This window comes from Anolis sagrei, chromosome 1 (genome assembly GCF_037176765.1).
Source record: "Anolis sagrei isolate rAnoSag1 chromosome 1, rAnoSag1.mat, whole genome shotgun sequence".
NCBI lineage: Eukaryota > Metazoa > Chordata > Lepidosauria > Squamata > Dactyloidae > Anolis > Anolis sagrei.
The window spans coordinates 107,286,564-107,314,541 of NC_090021.1; the positions used below are offsets into that span (position 1 = coordinate 107,286,564).

At 39.0% G+C, this 27,978-nt stretch overlaps 1 protein-coding gene across 3 annotated transcripts in view; it reads left to right on the forward strand.

The window, feature by feature from the left end:
* CEP162 (centrosomal protein 162) overlaps window positions 1-27,978 on the forward strand; it is a 52,228-nt gene that overhangs the window by 14,164 nt on the left and 10,086 nt on the right. For all 3 annotated transcript variants that reach the window (XM_060752980.2, XM_060752981.2, XM_060752982.2), the window contains 18 exons: window positions 763-949; window positions 2,064-2,125; window positions 2,350-2,432; window positions 4,086-4,113; window positions 5,393-5,515; window positions 6,229-6,420; window positions 9,587-9,668; window positions 10,230-10,518; window positions 12,559-12,814; window positions 14,066-14,208; window positions 14,857-15,084; window positions 15,730-15,867; window positions 16,938-17,050; window positions 17,698-17,803; window positions 24,721-24,847; window positions 26,028-26,191; window positions 26,679-26,783; window positions 27,692-27,922. In XM_060752980.2, coding sequence (XP_060608963.2) covers window positions 763-949; window positions 2,064-2,125; window positions 2,350-2,432; window positions 4,086-4,113; window positions 5,393-5,515; window positions 6,229-6,420; window positions 9,587-9,668; window positions 10,230-10,518; window positions 12,559-12,814; window positions 14,066-14,208; window positions 14,857-15,084; window positions 15,730-15,867; window positions 16,938-17,050; window positions 17,698-17,803; window positions 24,721-24,847; window positions 26,028-26,191; window positions 26,679-26,783; window positions 27,692-27,922 — 2,657 coding nt within the window. The remainder of the gene's footprint in view (window positions 1-762; window positions 950-2,063; window positions 2,126-2,349; window positions 2,433-4,085; window positions 4,114-5,392; window positions 5,516-6,228; window positions 6,421-9,586; window positions 9,669-10,229; window positions 10,519-12,558; window positions 12,815-14,065; window positions 14,209-14,856; window positions 15,085-15,729; window positions 15,868-16,937; window positions 17,051-17,697; window positions 17,804-24,720; window positions 24,848-26,027; window positions 26,192-26,678; window positions 26,784-27,691; window positions 27,923-27,978) is intronic.

Here is a 27,978-nt window from a genome sequence, read left to right on the forward strand (position 1 = left end):
GTATGGAGTGTATGTTTAAGGTCCAGTCATGCATTCGGGCATTGATAGATCTTCACTTTCTGGTTTTCTTTCAGTGGTTCCCAACCTTTGGTCCTCCAGGTATTCTGGACCTCAGCTCCCACAATTCTTAACAGCTGTTAAGCTGTCTGGATTTCTGGGAGTTGAAGTTCAAAACAACTGGAGGACCCAAGATAGGGAACCACTGCTAAATGTACTTCTTTTATTCGTTTATATCACATCTTCCTCCCAACAGTGGGATTCAAGTTGTCTAACAACACATGTAAAAACAACCCAGATGAAAACTATAAAGTAGCAATTAAACTATTTAGAAAATTCAAACATTAAAAAACATTAACATTCACTTAAAGAACATATAAAATTTTTTAAAACAATTCCATCCAAGTCAGTTTTTAGTCTGATGGCATATAAATATTTTGATACAGACAGAAGGAGAGGGAGAAAGGGACTGATCTGGCCTCCCAAAGTCTGGAGAAGCCACCAAGAAGCCCCCCCCCCTTTTCCCTTGTTTCCACCAAATGAGCTTGAGAAGGTAGTGGGGTATTAAGTAGGACTTTCCCAGATAAATGTAGAGGTCTAAGAGGTTCATCAAGGCAGATGTGGCTCTTCAAATAGCACGGACTAAGCCATTTAACAAAGAATATGGAGGCATACAAACAGTATTGCCTTATAATTAATTCCAAAGTAGATACATATTACAGTACTGATTTTCACTGTTTGCATTTGGATGCTTTTACTATTTAGGTTCAGTTGTTGCTTCAGGGCCTAAGGAGAATGTTTTGGGAGTTGGACTGGACACTTTGGAGGAGCAAGAGGAAAAGGAGCGATTTTTTGCTGACCTTGAGAAAGGAGCATCCTCTACCATTGACTATTCGAGATTGAATAAGGAGTTGGACTCCAATGATTCCGAAGCGTTACAGGCATTTATTCGGTAAAATAGCGTACCAGTAGTGATAGTAAAATGCAAAATTCTTAAGTTTATATAAAGGTACAATAAAAAATATGTAAATTACAATTCTACTCACCGTATATACTCGAGTATAATCCAACCTGAATATGCGTATAAGCCGAGGCACCTAAATTTACCACAAAAAACTGGGAAGTTGATTTGAGTATAAGCCGAGAGTGAAAATGCATCAGCTACTGGTAAATTTCAAAATAAAAATAGATACCAATAAAATTACATTAATTGAGGCATCAATAGGTTAAATGTTTTTGAATATTTATATACAACTGTAATTTAAGATAAGACTGTCCAACTCTGATTAAACTATTATTCTAACTTCTTTCAGTGTTAATGTGCTTATGTATCCTTCCAATAATAATAAAGAGAGTAAAATAATAAATGTAATAATAATAATAATAGAGTAAAAATAATGGAAATGTAATAATAACAGTAATAATAGAGTGAAATAATAATAGTCATGTAATAAATGTAATAATAATAATGAAAGTAAAATAATAAATACAATAACAATAATAATAGAGTAAAATAATAACAGTAATAATAATAGAGAAAAATAAATATAATAATTATAATAAATAGAGTTAAATAATAAATGTAATAAAAATAATAGTGTAAAATAATGTAATATTATTATTAATAATAAATAGAGTAAAACAATAAGCATAATAAACATAATAGTAATAACAACAAAATAATAAATAACTTTGACTTGAGTACAAGTCGAGGGGGGCTTTTTCAGCCCAAAAAGGTACTGAAAATTCAGCTTATACTCAAGTATATATGGTACCTTGTTAAAAATGTTAATGTTGCCTAGAATTCAGCAATCTTAGGTGACACTATAATAAACACCACATCTTTCAATCTCCATTATTTTGTCTATGGAGGTGAGTTTTTCAAAACATGAAATAATTTTGTGGAGGTTTTATTACTATTATGTTGTCTCAATTTGGTATTGTTAAAATTAGTTTTAGAAAGCCATGTGTTTAATTGCTAGAAAAGAGGAGGATTAAGAAATATTTCTTAATTCTAATAATGATTAGAAAACATGTTGTAACAGATAACACTATCATATTTGCAGACATCATCCAATAGTGAACCAAGAAGAAAATGAAGATGAACCCAAGAATCATGAAAAATCTGGTAAAAGTTTTTATTTTTTATGACACTACACCTGACGCTGTAGCTTCATCTACTTAAGCAGCTTCAGAAGTACATGAAGCTGCTTTTCATAATGGTATGGTTGGCCCGATTTCTCAGCCAATCGGTCTGATTTGTTTCCATCTCTTTGTACTGGAAATAGTGTTGTCATTCCTGCCAGTTTGTGACAAAAAAATTAACTGCATGCCTTGTTTCAAATACTCCAGGTGACTACAGTGAGGATTTTGAAGATGATTCAGAATCTAACCAGGACAGTAACGTTAAACAACCTGTTATGCCAGAATCAAATGTAAGCCTTTTGAGCTAGTATTATGTATTTGTTAGTATGTAAATAAAGTAACCTGCATCCAACTAAGAACTTTCTCAGAAGGTTAGGGTGCAGTCTTAAGTGTATTTACACAGAAATCTGTCGTTTTCAGTGGGATCTCCTGCCAGGGAAATGTATATATAATTGCAGCCTCAGTGAATGCTTGCATAAGGACGCCAAAGACAGAATTGGGGCAACCGCTACAGCAGGCATGGACAAACTTTGGCCCTTCAGGTAGGCTGCTAGGAATTGTGGGAGTTGATGTCCAAAACACCTGGAGGGCCAAAGTTTGCCCATGCCTGCACTACAGATATAATTTATGAATATTTTGTTAGATATCCAGCTAGGACTGGGACAAAAATATCTGTAGATACCATTTCATATCCTGCCATTCTGTTTGGAATTTTCTGAGTAGCTTAGTGGTATTGTAATTTAAAAAATAGTGAAAGGTTTTTAAATTACCAAAGTGATGCAGTTAAATTATTTTATCATAAGACAAATTGTTAAAGTTTTCAGAGAAATATCTGTGTTTATGGTTTTTCAGCATAAATCGCAAAAGGGGATTAAGCAATTCAAACAATCTAATTTTATTTTAGCATAAAGCTCTTCTCAATCTTAACAATGCTTCTTCAGTCTTTTATCCCACCTCTCCTTTCCCATTAATTAAACAAGCTGTTATCCAGTGCCAATAATAGATCCATCTTGAACAGTTGTGGTAGTGACAGCTGTGTCATCTGGAGGGAAATTCTTTTCTATAATTTTCTTCAATCTGACAAATGCCCAGTCAACCAGGCAGTTGTCCATTGCTGACTGCAGGATTGAGGGATGGTTGTTTGACGTTTCTTGGTAATAGAAGACCTGGAAGTTGGGTATTAAAATATTGATCTTTAAAGCATTTATAGCTAAATGTAAGATCTTATTTTTATTTACATTCACATCATTTTCTGTGACCCAAACTTGCATCTGTATTATAATATACATAGATGCTTCCTGTGTATGCAAGGAGTATTGTCTCCCCCCCCCCCCACCCCAAATATGAGCCACATTATTCATTTGAAATTATTGTGTAGATAACTTGATTCACTCCACTAAAAGCAATCAGAATATAATTTGGCTGCAGGAGCTCAAGTCAAGAACAGCCATTTAATTCTTTTGGATCATGGCATTTTTTGTGTGATTATCAGAAAGTACAACAGAACTTTGTTGTTTTTTTTCTGAGAACTTTGTCTTTTTTCTTAAGAAACATCAAGTGATTCAAATGTGTTTACTTATATTTGCAAGCAGGATTTTGGCTTTTTATATTTTCTGTTATCAAGTTTGCTGTTGTGATTTTTATCCCAGTAAATGTTACGTTCTAGCTCTAATCTAGTTTATAGAAGTAAAAAATTACATAATGTAAAACAGAGGTGGAAATTGTAGCCTTTATGGAAGATGATACACTAGAACTACAGCTTTCTTTACTATTAGCTATTCTGCCTAGGATTGCTAGGATTTACAGTCCAGCATCTGGACACCTATATGTTTCCAGGTCTTTGTACCTCTGCCAGTAAATGTAGTGGTTCCTTTTTCAGTAAAAAAAAAACTTTACATTTTTTCCAAACTCATCTCTGTTCGTACATTTCTCTTACTTTTTAGGAAGAAAAGATTGGCATGCTGGCTAAAGGTATGAAATTCAAAAGATGTTTAAAGAAACCCATGTTATAAGCATAACACACAGTTTCATTTTTATGTCAGTTTTGTTGTAATCAAATTCATCTGAAAAGTAGTTAAAAACCATTCATAAATATAAATATTTGAAAAGACCTTGTCTGACTTCATGGAAACTTTTGCCCAGAGATGTTTTCCAGATACCTTTCTATTGTGTGTGAAGTGTTTACCACAGGGCCCAGTCCATTATATTGGATTGCACAGCCCAACAAAAAAATCTTGGTGTCTTGGTTTTTAGGCCTGTTCCTGGAGTTATTTGGGGTGCTGATTCAAAACACTACATTGGGTAGACCATGTCTGTTGTAGTTTTTTATATATGGTTGTCATGATTCTTTATGACTGGTAGATGCCATGTGTTCTGTATCTCAAAAACGAGTACATCTCACTGTGTTAACTGACTTTCTTCTCAGTGGTGGGTCATAATATTGCTCACTGTTGTAAAACTCAATTCCTCAAATGCTCAGTAGTGAATTATTTATTATAGATGATCTATTATTTATTTCCTGTCTAATTTATCATGAAATACCTTTTCTGCTGTTGAAATCTCATCTAGTCATTTATGATAGTAACACTTAATTTTCTAATATTTCCTATTTCTGAACTTTTCAGCAATTAAGCATATTACCCTAAGCATATCCCACAATTGTCAGGTGAACCAGATATTTTGCAAGTAGTATTCTGGGTAGTGGTAGAGCAGAAGTTGTTACAGTATTTATATAGGAAATATAGTTCTGTGAGGATCATACAACTGTAGAGATTGTTGTGTTGATCATAACACAGAGGCCCATTGACCATGTTGTGCTAGTCCCTCTATTAGGCTGACAGAAGAGCCACAAAAACTTCTGTGTAAGGCCTTTGGTGGCGCAGCTGGTTAAACTGCTGAACTGGCTGACCAAAAGGTTAGCTGTTAGAATCTGGGGAGTGCTATTAGCCCCAGCTCATGCCAACCTAGTAGTTCAAAAACATGCAAATGTGTGTAGATCAATAGCTACCACTTCTGCGGGAAGGTAATGGTGCTCAATGTAGTCATGCTGGCCACATGACCTTGAAGGTATGGACAATGCTGGCTCTTCAGCTTAGAAATGGAGCTGAGCACTAACCCCCCAGAGTCAGACTCAAATAGACTTAATGTTAGGGGAAACATTTAACCTTACTAAGCTTTTAAAAAGATAGTTGTGCCTTTTTAGTTAACCTAATAAAGGAATTCCCAGAATATGGACTTTATCTTTTTTTAGTTGCCCTCCTTGATTCCCAAGACTCAACTCTGGAGACTCAAAAGGCCAGTGAAAATGAGGATAACATACTTACAGAACATCATCGTCCTAAAGAAGTCATTGCAGAGAATATGAGTGGAACAGGTAAGCCTGGTTTTTATTGATTGCTTGTTTCCTCATGTGGTCACCATACTGAAAGCAAATGAGTCAAGAGCAATATGTCTTAGTCTGCTCTGGCCTCTTCACTTTAGAATCATCCTTTGATCACATCAATATGCAGGGCCCCACTCTCCAAATCTAAACTCTTTGAGGTCCCATTGATTTCACTGGGAAACAATCAAGTATTTAAAATCAAAGACACTTGTGGACTTTATTGTAGCTGACTCATCCCATTATTGTTTAACATTTTCTCAAGAACAAGGTCCTGTTTTGAAAATTCTGCTTTTTCTTGGCAAAAAAATAAAGTAAAAATAAAAGTAAATAATTGATTTGTTTTGTTTTTGTTTTTCTCATCTTAGTACTCACTAGTTTTCTGAGATTTAATTAGTGGCTAAAGATTTGATTGATATTGATGACAACCCACATCATGGCTGTCGATTACAGTCTTACACTTTAGTCCTAGGCAGGGAAAGAAGCCTTTTTTGAATTTAGTGAGGTTTGCTCTCAGATATGTTTGCATAAGATTATAGACTAATGCTGATCTTACCTGAGAGAGGGTTGCAATATATATGGAATATACTTCTGAGAATATTGTTTTCAATTATATTTTTAGTCTCTTTAAAAGTGTTTTTTTTAAAAAAAACAAAAAAAACAAAACTTGTTGTATGTTGATTAACTTTTTTTATCTTTCTTGTCAGGTATTTCCTGTGGACAAACTAACAGTGATATTGAAGCTTTGCATCAGGCCTACTGCCATGTTGAGCAGTCTTTAGGGGATACTGATGAGCAAAAAAACCATGCTGATAAAATGGATGCTACAAAGAATTTGATTAAAGAAGTTACACAGAATAAAGAAGACTGTCCCCCAAATACCTCCAACACTGATTCTGGTAAATTTGGAATGTTCTCTGTGATGAGGTGGCACAATTAAACACATCCACAAGGTGTGGGTGAATGTCAAGATGTGGGTAGCATTCATAGCATGTTCTCTCACATCTGCTGATCATCCATTAAGAAGGATGGGCAAGGATCTGTGTAGTTGCTCCCAGACAGAATTCTTATTTATTTATTTATTTATTTATAAAATGTGATTTGTCATGATTTTAGAGTGTTTGGGAAATCCTATCTTGGAGGTTTTCTCTGTCACAGAATTTTCTGGAGCAATTGAAATGAGAAAACACTTAAAGTCTGAATTTTTGACCACAAAACTGTTTTCCCTCATTGTTCCAGAGTTTAACCTTATTGTATATATAAAGCATACATTTTCTTCTATGCCCCTTTTTAATCTCTAATTGAAGGGGTGGTATAATATTGCATATCTTTAGTCTTTAAAAAAATATGGAGTTTAATGGATGGAAAATAATAGCATTCTCCAAGTAAGAAAAGGAGACTTCTTCAGATAATTTTGATATTTATTCATTCATGAATCGATCTATCGAATTTGTGTACCACAGTTCCGTATAAGAATTCAGAGTAGCTAACAATCTGTGTAAAACGTACATTTAAAATCCTACATTACCAATATTTATTTATTTTGTATATTTGTACTCATCCTTCTCACCCCCAGGGGGGACTCAGGGCAGCTTTACAACAAGCACTCATTTGAGTGCTAACCATAGTCATAGGCAAAGGTAAAGGTAGTCCCCTGACATTAAGTCCAGTCATGTCCGACTCTGGGGTGTGGTACTCATCTCCATTTCTAAGCCGAAGAGCCAGCGTTGTTCGTAGACACCTTCAAGGTCATGTGGCCGGCATGACTGCATGGAGCGCTGTTACCTTCCCGCCGGAGCGGTACCTATTGATCTACTCACATTTGCATGTTTTCGAACTTCTAGGTTGGCAGAAGCTAGGGCTGACAGCGGAAGCTCACGCCGCTCCCCAGAATCGAACCTGCGACCTTTCGATCAACAAGCTCAGTAGCTCAGTGCTTTAACCCACTGCGCCACCGGGGGCTCCATAGTCATAGACACATTTAAAACATTAAAATACTTTACATTAAAAACAGTTGCTAAAATAAATGCCCTAAAGACACCAGATTCTGTCTCATCTTGGAAACTAACCAGTTGTGGTTAATACTTGGATGGCAAACTATCAATGAATGGTGCTGTTGGTTATATTTCAGGTGCATGAACTGGCAGAACCACTTCTTGAGTATTCCTTGCTTAAGAAATCCCATGAAATGCATGTTAACAGGTGATGTAAAGATATGCATGTACATGCCATCACAGAAAAAGCCCTGTAGAGTACTGCTTCATAACTGTGGGTCCTGATCCCAAAAAGGGTCCTCTTATCCTACTGTTGGTGCCCACAAAAAATTGGCAGCAGAAAAAGATTTCTGAATTGCGCCCTTTTACACAAATCTGTTCGCAACAGCGTAGAGTATTTACAGTTGGCTCTGCAGAAAATGCTTCAGATGTATTCCACAAAAAGGAAAACCAGCCTATTTAGCAAGTCTTGCAAATGCCAACTGGTCTTCATACTGTTTGATTTTTATACCTTTTTTATACCCAGGATCATTTAAAAATTTCTTGGGTGGAAAGGGGTTGTGAGTGGAAAAATGTAAGAAACCCCAGACCATACTTTTCTTATAACATAACAGAGAGGGTCTCTCCAGCTAATCTTAAATTAATACTGTGGGAAGTGGCATTTTAAGTGCTTTGAGTCTGAGTAGTTTAGGGCTTTATATGCTATATCTTGAATTGGATCTGGTACCTCACTGGTACCCAGTTAAGAAATTTCAAAAGAAGTTGGGATAGATCTACTTCAATATCCATGTCCACATGCAATCATTAGCTTTCTCCACCAGCTGCACCCTCCAGAATATCTTCAAGGAAAATCCTGTTTAAAATACATTACTCATTCAGATATACACACTTTTAGCAGCAGAGACCTGCTAAAGAGATGCAGTTTTGACATTTCTGGCCCCTCTGAAAGTCTTGTCTATTAAGACTTTCTGCACAGCTCTGTATCTCTGACACCCAGTCCTCCTGTTCAGTCTGTTCTCACTCCATGAGGGCTAATCCATGATTCAGTCATGTATGACTGCTCCTCGTTGCACAAGTCAATATAATTATTCATGCACAATATCTTCCACCATACACATTGCTCCAGAAGCACAAGTCAAGTCAGATGGATGATGCCATCCTTTAGAATTTGTACTGTGATTTATTGTCCTCTGTTGCTTATTGAATTGGAATGCACAACCTAACTTTCCTATGCAATAGTCTTTCCCCAGAGCTATGGATGCTATTTTTGTTTCTAAGGAGATGACTAGATTTTTTTTCAAGCCACTGTTTTTTCATCCTTCTCCTCAAATATAAATAGCTTTTAAATTCCCTGCTGTTACTAGCTTTGGTCCTCACTCACTTGTTGTGGCAGTACCAGCTCAATTACTCAACTGTATCTCTGATGCCTGTTCAGATACTGAGACATCTTTACAGTGAATTTGATGCATAGATGATTCACTTTTGATGTTTTGTCAGTCTGAGGGTGCTTAGTCATTTTGTTTATTAAGTTGAAAGGTGACAGAGTGACAAATGTGCTCCTGGCCTAACTGAAATTGCGATATCAAGATAGCTGAAAATGTGTTGAAATGAAATACACATACATACACAAAATAAAGGTTTAGCAGTTAGGAAGCAGTATTAGGATGTTATGGATTAACTCAGATGAAAATGTTGCAGTCAGCTTTTTATACTGTGGACAGAAAATACAAATTGACCTCTAACTAGAGATAAGAGTGTTTGTGTGCCTTCAAGTTGCCTATAAATTTATAGTGACCCCATGAACTTCATAGGGCTTTCTTATGTACATAATACTAAGGTATTTTTAACATTTCCTCTTAACTACAGCCTACTGCATCTGGTTTTTGCTGGCAGCCTCCCATCCAAGTACTAACCAGAGACGCTTAGCTTTCAAAATCAGACAGACTCTAGTGCCTTTAGATTATTTAGGCTCTTTTGTAAGCGTAACTGGAACCAAAGGTAATAAGTAAGTTGTATTTTAATGATACTTTGCTACTGGACATTGATCTTGAATGCTGTTTCACCTACTTAGATTTACCAACCATAGAAGAATTGATGAAACCTATCAAAGCGGATTCATCATTTACCAGAGGCTATGATTTAGAACCTCCAAGGTATTATTGCAAATACACGGTTTTAGCCAATGATTTTCGTTTTTCATATTTTTTTTCCATTCCTATCTAAATAATTTGTGAGACAACCTACAGTTTCAGCTTTGTTTAATTGTGAAGTAATCCCTGTCGATAACATTCAGTCAATATGATGATTAGCTAGAAATTTTAATCTTGCCAATTACATGCTGGTGTGCACCCAAAATGGAATAAATAGTTCGATCCATGCCGTATGCTCAGATTGAACACCTTTGCTAGTCTATCAGCTTGTACAGCTGTTCTGGGACATTTCTTGTTTTATTGTTAGGGACTCGTAGATAGACCAAAGAACATTAAGCTTTTCTCTCTTGGCCTAGTCATATGCAAGGCATTGCTTTTTAGACTCAGCATCCCAATGTGTTCTTTCAACCATGTTTATTTAAAAATTATTCTTTAGTATCAGGCCTTCTGCTAATAGCTATAACAGTAATACATAAGCTATGAAATGGTCTTTTGGTCATAAATAATATAGAAATAAGGAAATAGCATGTCTTAACCTATTTTCTTCCCCCTCTCTTTCTTCAGTTCTCCAAAAATCAATCATGCCAACACAGATGAATCAGTGAGCCATTTCCCATTTAAAGAACACCATAATGTTATATCATATCCAGAGAAGACAAATGTTGATTCTTTGAACGACCATAGTGAGCAAGAGAGAGTTTCTCTTCAACCAGCAGTAAAGGAGGACAGTGAAGATACTCTTCAGCAAAGGGCTGACAAAGACAAACTGGCTGACAGAATTAGACAGGATGTCCAGATACACAATGCTCTTCTAAATTCTTCAGCATTGCATCAGGAAAACAAGCTTAATGAGGTACACAGTAGCCATAACTCTTATTTAAATAATGTAAATATGAAGATGAACAAGAACTGTATTCCACTTTGCAATAATTTAAGCAGAACTAATTCATATTGCAAATTTAACATAATAATGAATAATATCGCTCTTATGGTGTAGCTATAACTGTTTTATTTGCTTATATTTAATTTTATAGTCACAAGGGAGTATGGGTTCACCAAATGGATTTATTTTTAATGCAAACTAGTTGCTTGGAGTATTATTATGTCTTTTTAAAAGCAACTAACATGGTCATGTAGTTGTTTTTGAATAAGATGTTACATTTCAAGACGATCTGTGTTTGTCATCTATATTTTGTGTCCATCTGCTTTAGTTTATATTGTAGTATTACAATGCAAACTACTTCACAGTTCTTATCTATAGATATTTATGATACATTTATTCAAGATAATGTAAGAATCTCAATTTCACACATGGTATACTCACTACCTGTGATCATTTATTGATCTAGTTTATGCAAACAGATTGTGTATATTATTTTATGAAAAATGACTCCATCTACTGAACTTGAATTCAGAGTAGGATTTGAATTACGACCCCAACTTTTCTCATGAAGTGCCCCAGGTCACAGCACTTTCTGGGCCCATGCAATACTGTATTTCTTCAATTGCAAGAGGCCATTGATTGTAAGATGCACCCTAGTACCAACAACAAAAATACGTAAGATTCACTTGTGATTCTAAGACACACCTCATTTTTGGAAATTTTTATACAGGCAAAAGTATTTTTTAAGAAATACAGCTAATATAAATATAAGATACATCTTATTTATTTAATTAAAACATTTATATTCCACCCTTCTCACCCCGAAGAGGACTCCGGGCACAGCATATATACGGCAAACATTCAATGCTGGGACAAGAATTCATTGTATGCATGCATAAACATTAAAAACATTTGTCTCAATATTAAAATACACTATTTTATATAATAAAATATAATAAAGGAGTTTTGTCAAACCAATACAGCTTAGATCTCAAGATGTCTCATAGAGATTAATTTTCCAGCAAGGAAAATCCTCACTCCTTTACTCTATCTATGGCATCCGAATTGCAGAGGATCCCTTTATCTCTTCTGTTGTGCCTCCATGCTTTCCCTCTAATTGGACTTCAGGGAGCTAAACAGACCTGTGGTTGACAGCTGAGTGTCTAAAATCCCCTTGGAAAACCTTCGAATTACATTATCAACTTCAGTGAGCAACTTCTTTTTCCTGCTTTATGTTTCGTTAACATTTTGCTTGTGGGCTTCCTGTAAAAAAACTTTTTGTTTGATTCCACCAGGCTTTTCCTTATTCTTGAAGCGCAATATGTCGCAGCTGATACTCTGGTACAAAATCATTCATTAACCTACCTATCCATCTATATGACAGTCAAAGGACACAGTCTTAGTGAACTATGTTACTTTGAAAAGAGTGAACAGAACCATGTCCATTATTATGTATGGCAGTATTTGGATAATCCAGAATTGTATTCTCTTAGGTCTGTACCTGGCATGGGCAAACTTCAGCCCTCCAGAGATTTTGGCCCTCCAGAGATTTCTGGGAGTTTTGGACTTCAACTCCCAGAAATCCTATCCAGCTTACTGGCTGTTAAGCATTGTGGGAGTTGAAGTCCAAAACACCTGGAAGGCCATAGTTTGCCCATGTCTGGATACCAAATGCCTGATACAATGAGATGTCCACTCCCTTCATTTCTCTTACTTCAGAAATCATCTATATCATAGTGTTGTCTGTGTTCTACCTTTATAAATATTAGGAAAACTAACAGTGATGTATGAACTTGCTCCTATTTTTCAACTTTTCATCTTGCTTGAAGAAATGTAGAAGCACTGTCTCATCTCTCAGCTTGAAATTGGCCACTAAAACCTATAAAATCTGTCAGATTTTAAGGCAATATCCTGAGTGAACTGTGACTGCAGAGACATACAGATATTTTCTTTTACTATTACAATTTCAACCCAAGGTGTTTGATAAAAAAAAAATGCTGTTGTCCACAGATACATCAGCCCCGCACTTGGACTAAAGAGGGTCTCAGTTCGGTGTTGAGTAAACAGTTGATGCATAAGAATGCCAAAAACACAGCGGTCGTTCATCGAAAGAAGTCTCTCAGTGGACCTTACAGTTCTATTAGAAGTTCTGGATATGGAAAATCTAGTTCTTCGTTGAAACACTTTTCCGCAGTTCATGAGAAGACAGGAAAAGAGAGTCCCCAAAAGCCAGTTATGAAAGGCAGATCTCCTCTAAAGCAGAAAGGTAATTTGATTATTAATATTGGTATATCTGTTTAAGTAAAGGATAACTGTTGAATGTAGGTTTCCTCAAAATGCTTATATTGTAGACTGCTTCTTGAAGTAGAATCTTATTTTAAAACATAGTCTAACCAAAATTAAGTGAACCTCTGAAGTGTTTGTAATTCAGATTTTCACTAGACGAAGGAGACGGGAAAAGGAAGAAAGCAACAAGGTGCACTCCAATCCACAGTCCCAATAAGCATGTCAGGGCATAGATGTGCATAGAATTGGATTATATAAAGCAGCAAAGAATATTTATGCAATAGATGAGACTAAGGGCTGAGGTTGAAGGTAGAGAGGTAGCATTCTTGTCGTCACTCTGGAAAAATAGATTACCTAAGTAGAAAAGGCAAGATATTTTTTCTCAGCTAAGGCTTGTAATGTTGGAAAGAAATAGACATTGATGTATCAGAATAAGGAAGGGGGAGCTGGGGCTATATAGAAATTTTTAGTGTGTGTGTGTTCCTTACATTACTGATCTCTATATAAATTGGAGAGGCCCTGCTCTCGGTCCCACCTCCTTCGCAGGGCCTTCTCAGCGGTGGCCCCTCGGCTATGGAATAGCCCTCCCTAGAGATATCAGATCAGTCCCCTCCCTCCTAACATTTCAAAAAAGAGTTAAAACCTGGCTCTTTGAGCAAGCATTTGCAAGTGCAGTGTAACAGAATAATTCAGACCCACGGAATGATTGGATGATGCGACGAAAAATGATTTTAATGATGAGACGCTGAGGACTTGTGTTTTGTGGCTTTTGTTGTTTTATTGCCTTTCTATGGTTTATATTATATGTTAAAATTTGTAACTGTATTTTATGTATGTTGGTGGCATTGTTTGCCGACTGTAAATCGCCTTGAATCACCCTTGGATTGAGAGAGGCGGAATATAAATATGGTAAATATAAATTATATATACACACACACACACACGTCTTTTAAACAGAAGGGAGCATTCCTTTCAACTTTATATGCATAGGGAGATCATGGCATACAGTGAAAAGTATAGTGAACTATAGAAGCAATTTAAGTTTTGGCAAAAGTAGTTCATTCACTTGTATCTAGTTTATTTTCAAGGGAGGGAGGAAGAAAAAGATAGTTACAGAAAATGCCCATTTTGTGTACATTATGTCAATTACTGTATAAGTCCACATATAAATGTACAGTATTTAAAACCTGAACTTATAAAATCTAGCACACACTTGTTTTTTCTATGAAAGAAACATCTGGAACGAAGGCAATACGGCCAACAAAGGATCCTGTTTCAATGAAGAGAAATTCCTGTGCCGCACCTGGACAGTCATCTGCAAGTAGTATTCAAGAGCAGGTTAAAGAAAATGTCTCTTTCATCCACAATCACAGTGTAAGCCATAGATCCTGCTCTTAGGATAGCCTCGTAAATGATGGCACCAGAAAAAAAGCCATGCAGCAACAGATGGGTGTGTTCCTTGGATAATGAAAAGACTGGTTACCTTAGGGTGCATCTACACTCAGAATTAATTCAGCTTAACACCATTTTAACTGCCATGGCTCACGGTAGTGGAGTTGTAGTGTGCTGAGGCACCACCACTCTTGGGTGAAGAAGGCTACACACCTTGTAAAACAACAACTTCTTTAATTCCATAGCATTGAGTGACTGCATTTAAAGTTGTGTCCAACTGCACTTGCTCTATAAATGCACCCTCAGTCTGCTCTCAGCAGTAATAGCATCTTTGGCTATTCCCAAACAAGTGACTGGGCAGCATGGGGTTTTATTTCCCTTTTTATTATATCTGTATAAAGCTTATTCTTTTCTGCCTGTGCCATCTGCCATCATGTTAGATTAAGAAGTTATTCTTGTCAGTGTTCGGTTTTTTCTTTAGACTGCATGAGGGGCTTTCTATAGAAATTCAACTTTTCAGAATATTAAATCAATCAGTTCCTACTATGGAACTGAAAGAGAAACGATTAATCAATCTTGGATTCTGTGATGAGCAGCAAGTGGTATAAACTGGACTTTCCTTCCTCTCAGGTTGTTTCATGTCCTTTCCCACAAAATAGTGAAAGGGAGCTTTATTTACTAAAAAGAATTCAGGAAGCTGAGGAAAAACTGGCTTCAGCGCATAATTTGATTCAGCATCTAAAAGCCACATCTTTGGAAAAAGAGAAGGAAATGGAAGCAAAAATCCTTGAAATGAAAATGCAGCAAGATAAGAATCTCTTTGAGTTAAACAAAGAGAAGTATGTTCTTCAGACACAGGTATTGTGCTTGTTTATATCGTATTGCCAGCTTATCAGGGGAACAGATTTTTAAAAAATATAATGTGCCATTCATTATATCACCTTTCTTTTGATAAAATCAAATTGTAAAGGCCTGTATCAATATATAGGCTCAAATCCCATTGAACAGTTAGAAATAATAAGAAGAATAAGAAGAATAAAAATCTTTATTTAGAAATGGATCACCTATGCTTACACACTCATTACTGTTTCATATTGACGATCCCTGCATGATTCCTAGTTTAGGGGATGTATAGGGGCCATGAAAGCCCCCCCCCCCCCCCATCCCCAGTTACTGAACAATATCTGCTGTGATTGATTACTTCAGTTGTTATCAAAGCATGATTCTTGCTTTTATTGTTATTTATGTTTTGTGTGTGTGTGTATTTACCCTCTGTGGTAATTCTTAAAAAATGAAAGAAATGTCACTGTGACATTTTTTAAATTTTTCATGAACTCTTTTTCATACATTGTGATAGTTTGTATGTAACATTGTAAGGTCTTTGAAATAGAGCCAGACTACAAATGTGATTTCTATAAATTTCCTTACATGCTTTTCATTTTTATTAAGACATCTTTCTGCTTAGCAAAGGTACATTTTATTTATAAAGTCTTCTTTTCTTAGTTAAATCATAAAGAAAACCAGAACAAAGAAACAAAATGGTCAAACATCTGGGAAAGAATCCCTGCTGAAGGAGAAATGTTGAAAGAGATCCAAAAAGAAATTGAAAATCAGGAGATGCTTCTTCAAGGGTATCAGCAGGTACAGCGTTTAATGTGAAGGCCCTGTTTGAAAATAATCAAGGGATAAGTAAATTGAACATAATCGGAGGATAAGAAAACTTTAAGGAACAATTAAAATTGCAATGGCGTCGCTAGTTGGGGATAGATAGGAAAGAATAAGGGATTGAGCTGAAATTCTATATAGTGATGACTGAGCAGGACGCCATACCAGCACACTTAAAAGCTCCTACTACATTGGAAGTTAGTTTCCCACTTCATGTTTACCCATACAAATTGTACAAAATTAAATTGAAAAACCCACGTGACATCGCCTGTTAATGCCAGTTCAGAATGTCTCTAGATAAGAAGGAACCTTAAATAAAATTAAGAAATAGTCCTGAGAAGAATGAAAGACTCTGAGAACAAAGATGAAGATGCTAGATAACAGCTGAGATGAGGAAAAAATGCAAAATATTTGTTCATCTCTATGCAAGAAATGTGGAATTCTTAAGTGTCTATTTAGTAAGATGCTTACTTTCTTGAAGAGACAAAAGGAAGAATGTTTCTGCTCTGGAGAAGTCATATAATTGTTTGACATCCATGTAATTTTCAGGCATTCATTGCCACCTATAACACAAGTTCATGAAAGCCATAGTTGTCTTCACATGCAAATAATTTTGTAGCCTGAAAATGAAAAGCTGGGTTGTTGTAGGTTTTTCAGGCTGTATGGCCATGTTCTACATGCATTCTTCTAAAACATGGCCATATAGCCCATACAACCCAGTAATTCCAGCCATGAAAGCCTTCAACAATACATTGAAAAGCTTTTAGTTTGAATTAAGCTCATAGCTGTGTTATATGTGAACTTCTTTACTTGCTAAGAACAATAAAAGGTTTTGTTGCATCTTTTGATGGCAACTGAAGCACTAGTAACTTTATTGTCGCAATACTTCTCCAAGCCAAGGGTTCTTGTATCCGATGTATCAACAGTAATCCTTGGTGTCAGCATCAAAGTGCAATAGCTATCCCTCTGGCATTTGTATTGGCTGTAATGTATGTCTTCCCATATGAACAAATAACAATTAAGTGAAATAATTTTTGATCTTAAAGGAAAATGAAAGATTGTATAATCAGGTGAAAGAGCTACAGCAGAATAACAAGAAAAATGAAGAAAATATGTTTAAAGAGAACCAGTGCTTAATGACTGAATTAGCATCCTTACGGTTAGTGTGTTTGATTTTCCCACTAAAAACAGTGATCATTTTTAGTAGATCTTAATATGGAAGGATGTCTATTTTTGGTTTGAACTAGTTGAGCATGTATGTAACTTTCCTATGTAGATCTGTAGGCTCAGTCATGTTTTAGCTGAATCATATCTTCAGATGTGTAGGAGCAGCATTTCAAAAGCCATCTCAGTTGTAGATTATTTAGTAGAGAATGCATTATGATTATAATTAATATCATCAAGAGATAGAAGCAGTTTGAACCATTAGTACTTTTTCTACACAAGAAAATAGCCTTAGATTTTATGAATAGGCTTAATCTAAATTGCAAGCGAAAATATGTTATGAACTCTGTGAATGAGCAAGAAAATCAAAAGATCTGGATTGCTCACTGATTTACTTTATTCAGATTGCAGTTCATTCCTGAAGTAGAGGCAATTCGAACTGTAAAGTTTCAGGCCCCCTATCCCCCTCAGTGGTTAAAAAGATTCACATAAGTAAGATATTATCAGGATATTATGTATTTTTGAAGGAAATTAGTTCAGAGCAGAGGTCAGCATGAACTGCATAGAACGATAGACAGTTTGGAACAGCTTGTGCATATATTAGAAGCACAAAATGGTTAATTCTGCTTTTTCAAAAATTAGGGAACAAGTCTATAAAAATAACCTGTTGTCATGTGGAACTCAGAATGCCGAACCAGCTGGGAATCAAAATTTAACTGATTTACTTTTAGAACTTAGAACAGCCAAGGTAAGTGCCTATGTTTTTATTTGATTTATGAGTGCTTTTAATTTTAAGTTATGTTACTTTATTTATATCTTATCAACATTGAAGATTCTTTCTTCTGGAAAGGCAGGACATGCATTTAATAAATTAATAAATAAAACTATTTTGGCCATGTCGTTACTTATTGCAAATACGGAAACATTTACCCTGCACTTCCAAACTAGGATACTATCTGATGCTTTTCTTCAGGTCTCCCACAAACTGAGGCAAGGTAAAGGTCTACATGAGAGGGCCTTCTCAGCAATTATACATGACGGCACATACACATCTAACTTTTGCATCTTAGTGTTGGTTTCATCAAGGATTTTATTATGCGTTTTTCCTTAATTTTATTATTTTAGTTTTTTCTTCGTGTATTCCGTGAAATGCGCACCTATGGGTTTTCCCCTGCGCCTGCGCAGCAATCCGGAAGTTCTAAAGATTTAATAGATTTTTAAATGATTATTTTAAATGATTATTTTGCGGACGCGGAAGCCCCGCCCATGTCCCCGCCCCCTTGGGCGCCCTTCGCCGCGGCGCGCGGCTCCTGGGTAGTTCCTTTTTCCGCGCCAAACAGGCAGCATCTCCGGACTTCGCTCTTCGATTTACTTACATTTCCCTGACTTTTGGACTGTTTCTCGACTACCTACCTTCTCCTCTCCTGAACGCGGACCGGCACGACCATTCTTTCTCCTGAACAGGCTAAGATGTCTTCCCTTTACTTTAAAAATTGTTCGGCCTGCGGAGTTAACCTCCCTGAGGCCGATAGGCATTCCAAATGCCTTCTCTGTCTTGGAGAAACTCACAACCTCCAGACATGTGAAATTTGCTTGAGCTTCACCACCAGGGCTCGCAAAGGCAGAGATGCCAGATTAAAAGCTTTATTGTATGAACGGGCCCTAGCGCCCCAGATGCTCCCCGCTCCCTCCCAATCCTCCCCGATTCAAGAAGTTGTTCAGCCTCCCTCCCCACGCGTTGGGGATAGGCGTGGTTCTACTCAGGCAAATGCTTCCCTTGAGGAGCAGCCGAGAAAAAAAGCAAAGCTTTCTAAACAGGCCACGAAGCCTGCAAAAACGAAAGAGAAACCTAGTAAACAGAAAAAGGGACGGCAACTCACTGGTGTTCAGCCCTTGAGTCCCCCTATCCTTGAAACGGTGCCTCATTTCTCCGGTTCCACCCTGCAGCTGCAGGAACCGCTTCCAAACATGCTGGAAATGGAGGATCCCTCCCACCTCCCTCCACTCGAGCTCCTAGCCCCCCACCTGGAACCGGAGCAGCCACCCGATCTCTCTCTCTCTCCCCCTCCCTTGCCTCCTTCTCAGGCCTCTCCCCCCCCTTCTCCAAACTCCCCGCAACCGGTACCAGGGGAAACTCCTTCCCCCATACAGCCAAGCACCTCGGCGCAACCCTCTAGACGCCGCCAGCGCTCTCCATCCCCTCATGCAAACCAACCCTCGACCCCCCCCCACCCTCCACCCAAGAAGGTGCGATCTCTTCCTCCTGAACACTATCAAACCTATGGGTACCAGGAGTACCCTTACCACCTCTATCCCCCCCCTCCACCTCCCTTCCCATACCCTTTCTACTACCCTCCCCCCCGACCATTTTAGGGGGCCCCATGCCTATCAATACCCTGACCCCAGGTACCCACAACCTCCTCGTGCACCACCTACGGCTACACTCTCTCAACCACCAGACCTTCACCCCGAGGTGGATCCTCAATCACTTCCTCATGACCCTCGCATGCCTCCTCAACCAGAGACTGATACTATTGATCTGGAGTCCAATGAGGATACTCCTGTTATCCAGGACCCGGTAACAGACTCTGACCCATCACCTCAGCACCTAGAGGATTTTAAAAAATTCTCAGCCCTTATGATCAGGCTGGCAAGGACCCTGAACCTTACCACTCCAGAGCCTTCTGATACAGTCACAGATCCATGTTTTACTTCTACTGAACAACAGGCACCTGCATCCACTGTGTTGCCCACACTGCCTTATCTCTTGAAAATCCTTAAAAATACAGGGGTTGCCCCGTCCCTGGTTCCAGCAACCCCAAAAAGGGCAGAAAATTTGTACCGTATTGACTTATCTTCAGCCTCATGGCTATCCAAAATGCCCAAAGCAAACTCTGTAGTGACTGATGCTCAACCAAAGCCAATCCAAATTAACCAGTCATCTCCCTCCGATAAAGAAGGGAGAAAATTGGACTCTATGGCTAAAAAATTTTACTCCTCAGCATGCCTCTTTGCCCGCATGGCACACTATGGGGTCTATATGAGTGTCTACCAGACCCTACTTTGGAATAAAATATCTCCATATTTAGACTTATTACCACCAGCTGAGCAACCACTGGCTAAGGCCTTTGCTCAAGAAGCACTGTTGTTAGCCAAATTACAGAAAGATCTAGCAAAAAATACAGCTGACACCTCAGGCAAATTGATTGCGGGATCGGTTGCTCTCAGACGCCACGCCTGGCTGAGAGCTGCAATTCTTTCTCAATCACAACATGCCCTCATTGAGAACCTCCCTATGGATGAGGCGGGTCTCTTTAACCCTGAAACAGATTCACAACTGGAGCACTCCCACAAAATGAAACAAACTGTATACAAGTATGATCAACAGCCCTACACCTACCAACGCCAAAGGTGGGGCTCCTACTACTACCGGCCCCAGTTTTATAACAGGCCTTATAACACTTCTTTTTACAGGGGCAGACAAAGACCATACGCCCCAGCTACAGCTGCAAGACGTCCTTCACTCCCCTCCAGAGGTCAGTACCGTGGTACCAGACCTTCCAATACCAATAAACGCCGTTTTTGACACACCTTTACCTATCACCTCACCTCCCACCCCCCCACTTACATACTTAAACAGGCTTCATCAATTCCTTCCACAATGGCAATCCATAACCACAGACACCTGGGTTCTCGATATAGTAAACAGGGGTTATGCAATAGAGTTCAATACCTATCCACAGGTTGGCACTATTCTTTTCACTCAACCCTCTCAAGCCATTTGGGAGGAAATAAACTCTCTCCTTCATAAAGGAGCTATCTCTGTCACCCCTTCTCACACAACCGCCACCTGCTTCTACTCTCGATACTTCTTAGTAGATAAAAGAGATGGTGGCCTTCGACCCATTCTAGATCTCCGTAGACTCAACACCTTCATCACACCACGCAAATTCCGCATGGTCACTCTACCTAACATTCTCCCTTTCATCCCTGTAAACTCGTGGCTAGCCACGATAGACCTACGAGACGCATACTTTCACATCTCAATCAGACCATCACATCGCAGGTTTCTGACCTTTGCAGTTCAAGACAAACATTTTTCCTTCAATTCTCTCCCGTTAGGTTTGTCCACGGCACCCAGAGTATTCACTAAGTGCATGGCCGTCGTAGCCGCACATCTCCGCCAACAGGGCGTTACGGTTTTTCCGTACCTTGATGATTGGTTATTTTGCTCGTCCTCAAGGCCTCAGTTGTGTAAAGATATTCATTACACCTTATCTCTTTTACAGGTCCTCGGACTGGTTATCAACCAGGACAAATCCCATCTCCAACCGACGCAACGTATCCAATTCATCGGAGCTATCCTAGACACCACACGCCAGAAAGCGTACCTCCCGGAAGACCGATTTTCCAACCTCAAACAGGCCATTACTACCCTCCAACACTCTCAGCAGGCCTCCGCTTGGACTATCCAGTCCATCCTGGGTCACATGTCCTCCACCACAAACGTGACCCCATTCGCACGCCTCCGAATGCGGCCCCTTCAAAACTGGTTCATCAGAACCTTCGACCCTCTCCGCGACTCACAGTCTCGGGTCCTTCATCCACCCCAATCTGTCCTCCACTCCCTTGCATGGTGGACAAAAGCACGCAATGTTCTCTTGGGAATTCCATTCAACCAACCCCGTCCCTCTGCGTCCCTCACGACGGACGCCTCAAACTCGGGTTGGGGAGCTCACCTCAAGGGGTTCCAGGTCAGCGGGCACTGGACCCGACAAGACCAGAAATTCCACATCAACGCCCTCGAAATGATGGCGGTGGAGAAAGCTCTTCGGGCCTTCGTCCGAATTGTATCCAACCGTGTGGTCCAGATAGTGACAGACAACACAGCTGTCAAATACTACATAAACAAACAGGGAGGAACGAGGTCACAAACACTTCTCTCAATCGTCACACGCATCTGGGAATGGTGCATTCAACACAATGTCCTTCTCACAGCCATCCACCTCCCGGGACAGGACAACATTTTAGCGGACTCCCTGAGCAGAACAGCAAAAAACAATCACGAATGGCATCTCCACCCAACACAATTCAAACTCATCACACGCAAATGGGGCACCCCCAGGATAGACCTCTTTGCCTCCCCTTCGAACACTCATTGCCCTCTCTACTGCGCAAGACTCCACCCTCGCGCATCCCCAGGTTGTCTCGGAGACGCCTTCCTATTCCACTGGACACCAGGCCTCCTATACATCTTCCCCCCGCTCCCCCTCCTATCTCCAGTCATAGCCAAGATAATCCAAGACAAATCAGACTGCATCCTAATCACCCCGTGGTGGCCACGCCAGCATTGGTTTGCCCCACTCCTCCTACTCTCCAACAACCAATTCCTCAAATTCGACCCCACCCCGGACCTCCTCACGGTGGAGAACGGGCTGGTACTTCACCCAGACCTCCAATCCCTCCGTCTTACAGCGTGGAGGATCAAACCTCAATAAACTTGTCTGAGGCAGTATCCCGTATAATTCTTGCCGCTCACAAACCGAACACTACCAAATCATACAACTACAAATGGTCTCTCTTTACATCTTTCGCAAAATCGGCGGGACACAACCCCACTACAGCACCTACCCCGGTGGTGCTAGATTTCTTGGTACACCTTTCCAACAAATGTTCCTCCCTCTCATCTGTCAAATGCTATCTAGCGGCCATTTCATCTTTCCGAAGAAAAGCTGGCTTGCCGTCCCTTTTTCAAGACCATTTGGTTCAATTGTTTCTAAAAGGATACAAGAATGTCCACCCTCCTGCCTCCCCTCCCGCCCCCCAATGGAGCTTGGAGTTAGTACTATCCCAGTTGTCAAAACCTCCCTTTGAACCCATGGCCTCCAATGAGATTTCTCACCTTTCCTGGAAAACTGCATTCCTAGTGGCCATTACATCCGCTAGAAGAAGCAGTGAACTCACGGCTCTCCGTTCAGACCCACCTTACATTAGGTTCCATGATGACAAGGTCGTCCTTCGAACCGACGTTACGTTTCTTCCCAAAGTTGTTTCCCAGTTTCACATGTCGGAAGACATTATTTTACCAGCATTCTTTACAAACCCAACCTCCCCGTTGGAGGTGACCCTTCACTCCCTTGATGTTAAAAGAGCACTCTCGTTCTATTTACATAGGACGTCCTCTTACAGGAAGTCTCCCAAACTCTTTTTAAAGTACAGGAAAGACACTCTGGGCCACCCTGTGTCCTCACAGGGATTGGCTTCCTGGATCGTTTCGACGATTCGCCTAGCCTACCAATTGGCGGGAAAAGAACCACCACCTCATCTGGTGGCTCACTCCACTCGATCAGTCTCTACTTCCCAAGCCTTCTTGCGAGGGGTGCCGCTGGACCAGATCTGTAGAGCAGCTACGTGGTCTACACCTTCCACGTTTGCCTCTCACTACAAATTGGATATACAAGCCAAGAAGGACGCTGCTTTCGGCAGGGCAGTTCTTTTTTCCTGTGTGGCATGACCCACCTCCAGGTCAGTAGCTTGCTATCTCACCCATAGGTGCGCATTTCACGGAATACACGAAGAAAAAATAAAGGTTGCTTACCTGTAACCGTATTTCTTCGAGTGTTATTCCGTGAAATTCGCACAACCCGCCCTTCCTCCCCTCTGTCATGCCGTTGCCTAGCTGCTGTTTAGCGCTGGGGGAACTACCCAGGAGCCGCGCGCCGCGGCGAAGGGCGCCCAAGGGGGCGGGGACATGGGCGGGGCTTCCGCGTCCGCAAAATAATCATTTAAAATAATCATTTAAAAATCTATTAAATCTTTAGAACTTCCGGATTGCTGCGCAGGCGCAGGGGAAAACCCATAGGTGCGAATTTCACGGAATAACACTCGAAGAAATACGGTTACAGGTAAGCAACCTTTATTTATTTATACACCATTTGGGAAATGCAAATGAAGCAAATACAAGCTGCTTTTTTATTCCCACCCACTTGCCCTTCAGATAGCTAGGCTTGGGGAATTCAAATAGATTGCAGGGTTCCAACAGATCCACAATTCTGTGTTTATTTATATATTAGATCCATTTATAGATCACATTTTCCTCACTGAACTCAAGGTGTAGTATTCATGGCTTTCCTCTTCCCCACTTTATCCTCATCTCATTTTTCAGCATACTTTCCACTGCTTTTCTGATCAGGAAGATATTCGGATTGTTCAGTGGGAAGTCACATGTCTCCCAGACTGATTATCATTCTCTCAGTCCACCCACAAACTGGAAGCGGGTTTTCCAATTATTCCTCTGATGGAGAGGAAGCAAATACCCAGATGGCATCTAATGGCCATAGTCTCCCAGCTTGACAACTGATTTGAAATCCTCTATGGATTTCAAATGTAAAGAGGACTGCCTGTAGCAATTCTATCAGGAATTCTGTGGGATACAGGATGAAACATTCTTTAGACCATAATGAACTTCAAGTTCATTTGAATATTGGTTCCCCACTAGTGAAAACCAATGCCCCTGTGGACAAGTGGCCAAGTAGAGCAGATGAAAGCATGCAGTTTGTTTACGAAATGCAAGCATCTGTAATGTTCATTGGTTTTAAATTGGTTGTATTCTCATGGTTCTTTTTCTGTATCCCTTTGTTCTGTTGGGTCTGTGGGGGAATGAAGGCTATAGAAACCAGTTTGCTTGAAGAGAGGAAGCGTCTAAAGCAAGAGAAGCAAGCCCTTGAAGTAGATTTGGGACAAGTGAAGAAGGAAAGAGATTTGGCTAGAGCACAGATTTCTGCCATTTCAGGTAAAGCACTGTTTGGAAATTTCCATTAGTCAGTTTAATAGTAAGATTTGTGTTCTCTGTTATTTTACAAAAGGAATGAAAGCATATGTTCATTTTAATCTTGTATTGTGATTATGGTACATATTGGAGAAAATGAAGAAATAATGGGATATTGTAGCAGTGGGATGATAAAGCCACATTGTTTACCTTGCAATCTACTAAGCTTCATTTTATCCTTACAAGAATAAGTGAACAGATGTGTGTGCACAAGTGTGTGTGCGGGTGAGAGAGAGTATGTGCACATGAAAAGAGCAAAATTAAAACTGTATCCATGAAGCTGCCATATTTATTATAGTTGCATATAAATTGGGTTATTATCAATTCAGTATTTAACCTTCTTGCCACATATCATCTACTTCCACTGGCATGAGTGATCTATAGCAGAGGAATTGTGTCACCTACTATCTAATTCTTTCAATTGGAAATTCCAGGCATTGCAATCTCAGATCTTTTGTATTCTTATCAGTTCTTTGAGATTCCATTCTCTGTTCAGTGTTTGAAAAGAATTTGCTTTCGGGGATTTTAGCTGCCAGAATTCCCAGCATCTAAGAGTTGTCTTTTTAAAGCACTACTAAAGAAGAGCCATTGCTCATATATATAAAGAGGTGGGACAGCTGGGGAAGTCAAGGAGTAATGGGAGACAGTGTGCTTGAAAGAAAAAGGAGTGGATGATTTTCGTGTCATCCTTTTTGTGAGATGCCATGGGTAATGTTACTATAAGTAGAAACTGCAGGGCACTCGTTTGGTAATCGCTGTGTGTTTCTTTCTGAAATTAATATGTTTATTATTATCAAGTGAAGGAAATAATAATTGGTACTCCAAAAGAGCCTATTATCATATCTTACCATATCAAACAGTTCTTCTAATCAGGCTTTAAAATAAAGGGAAGTGTGTTGTGTATGTGTTTATATATTTGTGTGTGTTTTTTTTCATCATAAAGAAGAACACCATAAAATGTTACCTTTGTTTTTCCACATGATTGTTGGCTTTCAGCTTAGCACTTGTTGATGCTGTATCTTAATTTTTAAAGACAGGCTATTAAAATAGTGAAGAAGAAAAATAATAGCAACACATATTTTAGAAAAAATCAAGAGGTAAATGTTTTCTATCAGAAATGTTTAATGGAACATTTACCTCCTAGCTGAAAAATTGTATGAGATGAAGTTGATGGAGGAATCCTACAAGGATGAAATTAGTCGTTTGCAGAAAAGACTCCAGTGGTATGCAGAAAATCAGGAGCTCTTGGATAAAGATGCAGCTCGTCTTCGTGGAGCAAAAGAAGAAATTAATAAACTGAAACTAGAGGTAATTGAATTTTGTGTTGTCACCTTTGTACAGTTGAAGAAATGTCAAATGAAAGTGTCTGTATCTGGCTGTCAAAACCTTTTTAGACTGGACCTACACTGCCATTTAAAATCAAAATTATCTGCATTGGACTGAATTATATGGCAGTATGGATTTATATAATGCAGTTCAAAGCAGATAATGAGGGTTATCTGATTTGATAATGTGCATCATATGACAGTGTAGATCCAGCCCCAGTCTACTGTTCTGTACATTGAGAATGGCACTAACTATCCTGAAATAAAACTATCCTTTCATTTGCCAATTTCTCACTACCACTTAAATAGCAAGTTAATGCAATGAAATACATGCCTCATTTCACTTGCACTGTGGTTTTAGACTTCTGGGTTTGTTGCTCTTGTTGGTTTATTGAAAGGTATTTCATTATGTTTAAAATATTTTTGTTACACTTGCACCATTCTAGTCTATTTCCACATTTATTGCATAGGTGGACAAACTTAGAAGTGAAGCTGGGAGTCAGCCGGCACAGCAAAAGAAAAGACTAAAAGACAGAGCAGCAGATGCAACACGAATTCAAGACCTTGAGCGACAGGTATGTAATAAAAGGGTTTTTTTGTTCTACGTTTCTTTTTCATTTTTCATAACTTCCAGTGAAGGACAATAAATCATCACAACTGCAGTGTTGCCATGCAGACTGAGGAGAAAACCTGAGAGTGTTTTAGATCCTAATGTTTTTGAAGGGGAGGGTAGGCAAAGAGGAATTGCAGATAAATGATACACATGGTAAAATAATAGTTCCCGTGTGCTTTAAGAATAGCTTTCACTCACTAAAAATTATGTCAAAAGATATTGCACCATCACCAAGACCATTAAAATGATAGAGAAGAAGTTATAGTCTGAACTTCAAACATAGTCTGCAGATTTCAGAGAATAAACTCTTCCTTTGAGTCTTATATCTGTTTCAAATACTGTATCTATGCTTTTAATTTACAGTTTACTGGGGTCTGATTATTATTGAAGGTATGTGTTAACATTTATGTCAAAGAATTGTGTAACTAGCTCCAAATCCTTAGGAACAGTGTTTGTTGAGCTACTTCATGTGGGTGACTAAGGGCAATATCACACTATACTGCTATAATGCTATAATGCTATTATCCTTTGGGATTCTAGGTTTTATAGTTTAACAAGGCCAGAGAGCTCCCTGGCTGAGAACTTTATAGGGCTCTTCCTAAACTGCAAATCCCACTATCCCATAGGAGGCAGTCATTGGAGTTAAAATACGGGGACATGAGAGAAGCCTCCCACAAGGATGATAAAAACATTAAATCATCCCAGTGTCCCCTGGGCAACGTCCTTGCAGACGGCCAATTCTCTCACACCAGAAGCGACTTGCAGTTTCTCAAGTCACTCCTGACATGACAAAAATGGAGTTAATTATTTTCTTTTGACTAAAGTTTGTTTCATTAACTTATTTTAACTTGTTGCCCTGCTTTTTAAAAGGTTAAAGAAATGGAAGGGATCCTGAAAAGAAGACACCCAAATTCTCTGCCAGCTTTAATATATGCTGCTGCCACAGCAGCTTGTGAAGGAGATGGTGATGCTTCTGCCAAAACAAATACAGCTGAGTTTCTTGAAAGAAGAGTTAAAAAGTTAGAAGCAGAACTTGAGGGTAAAGATGATGAAGCTAAAAAAAGTCTCCGCGCCATGGAGCAGCAGTTTCAAAAGATTAAGGTGATTAAGAATATTATGCTTTTAAGATATGTTGTTTAAATAAAATCACAAAGTTA